This window comes from Astatotilapia calliptera, chromosome 23 (assembly GCF_900246225.1).
Source record: "Astatotilapia calliptera chromosome 23, fAstCal1.2, whole genome shotgun sequence".
NCBI lineage: Eukaryota > Metazoa > Chordata > Actinopteri > Cichliformes > Cichlidae > Astatotilapia > Astatotilapia calliptera.
In genome coordinates, this window is record NC_039323.1 from 3068063 (window position 1) to 3072985 (window position 4923).

At 40.2% G+C, this 4923-nt stretch overlaps 1 protein-coding gene across 1 annotated transcript; it reads right to left on the reverse strand.

Annotated features, from left to right (window-relative positions):
* Nucleotides 1-282: 282 nt before the first annotated feature.
* On the reverse strand, nucleotides 283-2862 carry foxd2 (forkhead box D2). Its single transcript, XM_026160193.1, has 2 exons — nucleotides 2588-2862; nucleotides 283-2491 (listed from the first exon to the last, which is right to left on the reverse strand). Exon 2 carries the CDS (start codon nucleotides 2391-2393, stop codon nucleotides 1290-1292), a length of 1104 nt encoding a protein of 367 aa, XP_026015978.1. The 5' UTR covers nucleotides 2394-2491; nucleotides 2588-2862; the 3' UTR covers nucleotides 283-1289.
* Nucleotides 2863-4923: the final 2061 nt, after the last annotated feature.

The following is a 4923-nucleotide window of genomic DNA, read 5'->3' on the forward strand; positions in this document are numbered from 1 at the left end:
TAGAAAATGGTCCTTTACAAGCGAGCAAGAGCCACACAAGGGGAATGCATGCCCACTGTTGCGTGATATTCGTGAGTGTTATAAACGTCGAGCCGTGTTTGAAACATTTAAAACCGAATTTTGTGGGTTTCGTTTCTCACAGCTTAAATTAGTCTTAATTTAGCGGACTGCATGCCCAGGACGCCAAATTGGTTTAATTGGTCAAATCAACACCTGAATTAGTCACATTTAGGAATTGAACGACTGATACAAACATCGTTAAAACTGTGGGTTATTCAGGTGGGCAGGATATGGACTGTAAGTGTCATTATAAATAAATAAATAAAAGTAGCTTAAATGCAATGAAATCTACGACATTTAGTTTTCAGTTTAAAAAATTGTTGCAAATATAACATGAATGCAATTCGTTATTGTTCAGTCTATGGCGTCGAGTCTGCTTGAAGGTCATCTTCCCATGCAATAAAAAAAAACATTTCTTTAAGTCACAAACATTTATTATTCTTGTCATTACAACAAAAATGACCTATGAACATTTAGGTGTTTTTCTATTGGCAACACATGACATACTGTATGCTTCACAGATTAAATTGCGAATAGGTAGGAACGAACAATTAAAAGGTTGAGAGAGGTAATACGCTCTTTAATACCAAAAGTCACATAGCCTAAGGGTCCACTGACAACATGAAATGATATTGTCACAAATTTACCATGTAGAGAAGATTCAGGGGGAGTGATAGTGGAAAAATTGTAGTGTTATTTTTTTAAATTTCAGAAACACCCCTTTGTCTCCGTGTGCTTTCTAAGTAAAAACCTGAGTTTACAGTCTCTTGTCAGCATATCTCAACAACAGTGCCACTTTTTCTATAGACACAAAATAAAAAACAATATAAATCAGAATAAAATTCTCAATTGTATTTTGGAAAAAAAAATCAAAAATAATCCCCCGTAACCACTTAGGACAAATTTAACTTATGTTAAAATAACAGACTCCTTTTTTCCCCTCCACTGACAATTGAAGGCCACACGCCACACTGCAGGCCAGCATTATTTAAAAAGCTCCCTCTCCGAGTTTCTCTTGCTTTTGTCTCTCAATATTATACACATATTTACACCCTATAAATAAACCTGTCTCTCCTCGTACACTGTTAAGAAACTGGGAGAACAAGAAACATTCTTACTTCCCGAAGAATGTTTACCCTACCTTCACAGAGGACGACGCCACAATTGATTTTTTTTCATGAAAAATATTCAGAGGGCATTCTGGCAGTCTTTTCTTTTTCTCCTATTTCTTAAAAAGGGCAAGTGTTCATATTCGGTGTTTTACTGGAAAAAGTTTGACTCTGCGGCCCAGGTTGTAATATGCTCTCCTGTGCTAAGTTCAAATGACTTGAGGCAGAGGCCAGTGCTGGGGTCAGCATGGCCAGAATCTGAGCCTGGCTTCCCGGCTGTGCGCTGTAGGAAGAAGCGGTGGAGTTGGCTGCACCAATGATATTATCAATGGAGAACGAAGGTCGACTCGGGGCGCTGGAGTCCGTCTTGAGGGGTGGCAGAGAGGGGCTTAGCTGAGGATAAAAAGGCTTTCTTAAATCGGTCCCTAAAAGGGAGGGCAGATGATGCGGCGCGGGGAATATGGAGGCTGATGAGGGCAAGGTGCAGGGGGCGTTAGGGAACGGGAAGGAACCACCTGTGTGGTGTGGGTGGTAAGGGTTGTGGGCTGCGTGGAAGTTCTGCAGCTGAAGTCCATAGTTGTATCCATACGGCGCATATCCAAATCCTGGTAGAAAGCCACCGGAGTCCCTGAGGATATCATTATTTTGGTGCCTCTTGAAGCGCTTCCGCCTGCGCAAGAAGCTCCCGTTGTCGAACATGTCTGCGGAATCCGGGTCGAGAGTCCAGTAGTTGCCCTTCCCGGGGTTGCCGGGCTCCCGTGGGATTTTCACAAAGCAGTCGTTAAGGGAAAGGTTGTGACGAATGGAGTTTTGCCACGCAGGGAATTTTTCCCGGTAATAGGGAAATCTATTGCTAATAAACTCGCAGATCTCACTCAGAGTGAGACGTTTCTTGGGGCTCTGCAGGATGGCCATGGTGATCAGAGCGATGTAAGAGTACGGTGGTTTCACAAGTGCACTTTTTCTGGGTTTGTCCCCAATCGCAGTCCCGGTCTCTGCATTGGACCCGACCTGATCTGACGGGCAGTCAGAGCTGCTGAGCCCTGGAGAGGCAACCCTCTCGGCCGTGTTCTGGGAGTAATTATCGTCCGAGTCATTGTCGAAGTTGAAGTCATGGTGGATGTACTTTCCGTCTTTTCCAACCGATATGTCACCACCAACCACATCGATGTCCACATCCTCGGACAATGCAGAGCTGTCGGACATATCCGTCCCTAAAGTCATCCTTGGAGTTGCCGCTTGTCTTCCTCCTCTCTCCCAGATTTCCTCCTGCTCTCGTCCGGTGAGGCTACAGAGCGAGAGCGCGCACACACCCTTCCTCTCTGCCTTACAACCACACAAGGGTTTTATTGCAGCTTTATCTCCAACTACCGAAATCACACATGGCTAAAATTGAAAAAGACAAATAACTCTTTGACCTGTGGATTTGGCGTGTCCTCGGAGTCCGAGTCTGGTCAAGCGGGGCCGTGCGACGCTCTCATCGAGAAAACTTCTGGGAGTCACGCGTAAAAAAAATAGAGTCAAAGATCAACGATCTTGCACCGATAAGAAGTCGTGTTTTCCTCAGACACGATAGTTTCCGTCTGTGATCACTTCAAGCTTATTCTTATTGTTCAAAAACCTACTTCGGGGCATCCAAATGTCTTTTCAAAAAAGCTTTTACGCACAAGATTGGGTAGGTATCCAGCCAGACTGTCACACTATCCTCCTTAGTGCTCAAAAGGTATTTATAGGGCCACGCTGATCACGTGGTCTTTGAGTCACTGTTACCAGGAACTGGACGAAATTATCCAGCAAAAAACAATATTTGCATTTGCTCTTGAATATTATATCATATGTTAAAATGTTATACTAATAACAGAAGCACTCAAGTCTACACAGGTTGAAACGACATCAGTTGTTCCCTTGTATATGTACATATTTTAAGACCTCCAAGTGCGAAGATCTCAAATATTCTGTGCATATTTTATGCTTTATCAGAGGGAAAAGAATATAAGAAATAGGTATGTGAATGTATGTGTTAAAAGTGAAAAACTGTCTTACTGGTAGCTTCTTATTCACTTTAAAAAAAGAAAGAAAAAAGTTTCATACCTGGACATGAAGTGTTTGATTCACTTAAAGAAGACACCGTGACTTCAGGGGAAGGTGCACCACTGATGGTGACTGATCAGAAAAAAGATTATAAAATTATTATTATCATTATTGATAATAATAATAAAAATAATAAAATGATAATAATAATAATAATAATAATAATAATAATAATAATAATAATAATAATAATGCACGCATATTGAGAGAAATCAAAATTTTGAATCTGTTCATAAAGTAAAAAAGATGGAAAAGAAAAGATAATAACAATCTGCAGCTCAAGTTATTATTATTACTAGTATTGTTATAAAGCTTTTTAATTGAGGTTAATTTATGAAGTAGAGTGCACAGCACTTTAAAATCCGAGTGTGAAATAGATTTTTTTTTTAAATATACATATTTTACTAAAATAGTCCTCGACACGTTTTGGTTGTTTTTTTTTGTTCAGTAATTTTACATTTTTCTTTCGATTTTATCTAATGTAACGTAACCTTAAATCCGTTTTGTTTATTCAAGTATCCAAAGTGCTGCATAAATAAGTTGTACAAGCGGAGCATGCACAACTGTCTGAAAGGTTTCAGACAGGCGCATAATTCCGTGATTCAAACGAAGAAAAAATTCTCACGGGTTTAGTGTTTTCCTCATCAACAATTCGCAGCATTATTCGTGGGCATTTTTTGCATATTTTACAGTGTTACACGGGGGTATAGTGTGCCGCAACCTGCTTCAATTCATCTTCGTGAAAGGCCAGGAGCAGATGACAAAGTGCAATGTGTGCGGGCTTATTTAAAGCAGGCGGGCATTCCAGTTCATTATGGGGCAGAAACATCGAATTACTGTAATGCGTTTACATCAGCACCCCATTAATCCTAGCTACAGGTCAAACAGCAAACAGATCAGATTCATATATGTCATATTTTTTGCTTTTAGGGTGGGTTTTTTGTTTGTTTGTTTTTGGGTTTGGGAAAGTCAAAGAACAAGACTTTCATGCGTTTTCGACGACACTTGTTTTCTTTATGTTGTTTGTTGCCTTTTCTTGAACAGTGTGTGTGTGTGTGTGTGTGTGTGTGTGTGTGTGTGTGTGTGTGTGTGTGTGTGTGTGTGTGTGTGTGTGTGTGTTGTTTTTACTGATAGAGCAAGTTCAAATCGAGCATGCGTAACCTTAAACATGGAAGCGCTTTCTGATCTATGTGTCCTGCTCTCTGACCTGCCTGTCACAAGTCTTTAAAAATCTGAAATAGACGCTCTGACACCTGCCTGACAGCTACCCAAGAGACATAACACATTAACTTATATTAGATCATTCTTACGGAACCCAAGGCCCAGCCTTAGTTTTATTCACAGATCAGCGAAAATATTGCTCTTATTTGTTTATTTATTCCCTCTATTATCTTTTAAAACACCGACCATATGTCACAATGACCTGCCTTACGAACAGAAGGGGTAGCAATTCGCATTGCCTTCATTTGATAACTAATGCTGGTTTTTTTACTTACAGTATAACCAATGAATTAATTATATACATATTTACGTAAAAATATTGTCAGTCTACTTAATGCTACGTGTGTAATCACGTGGAAGTAAGAAGAGTAAGAGTTACCGGAGCTTTTGAGAAGTTATCATCTTTTAAAGCTTCAGTAGGCGTTAGTTCATATTCTCTGCG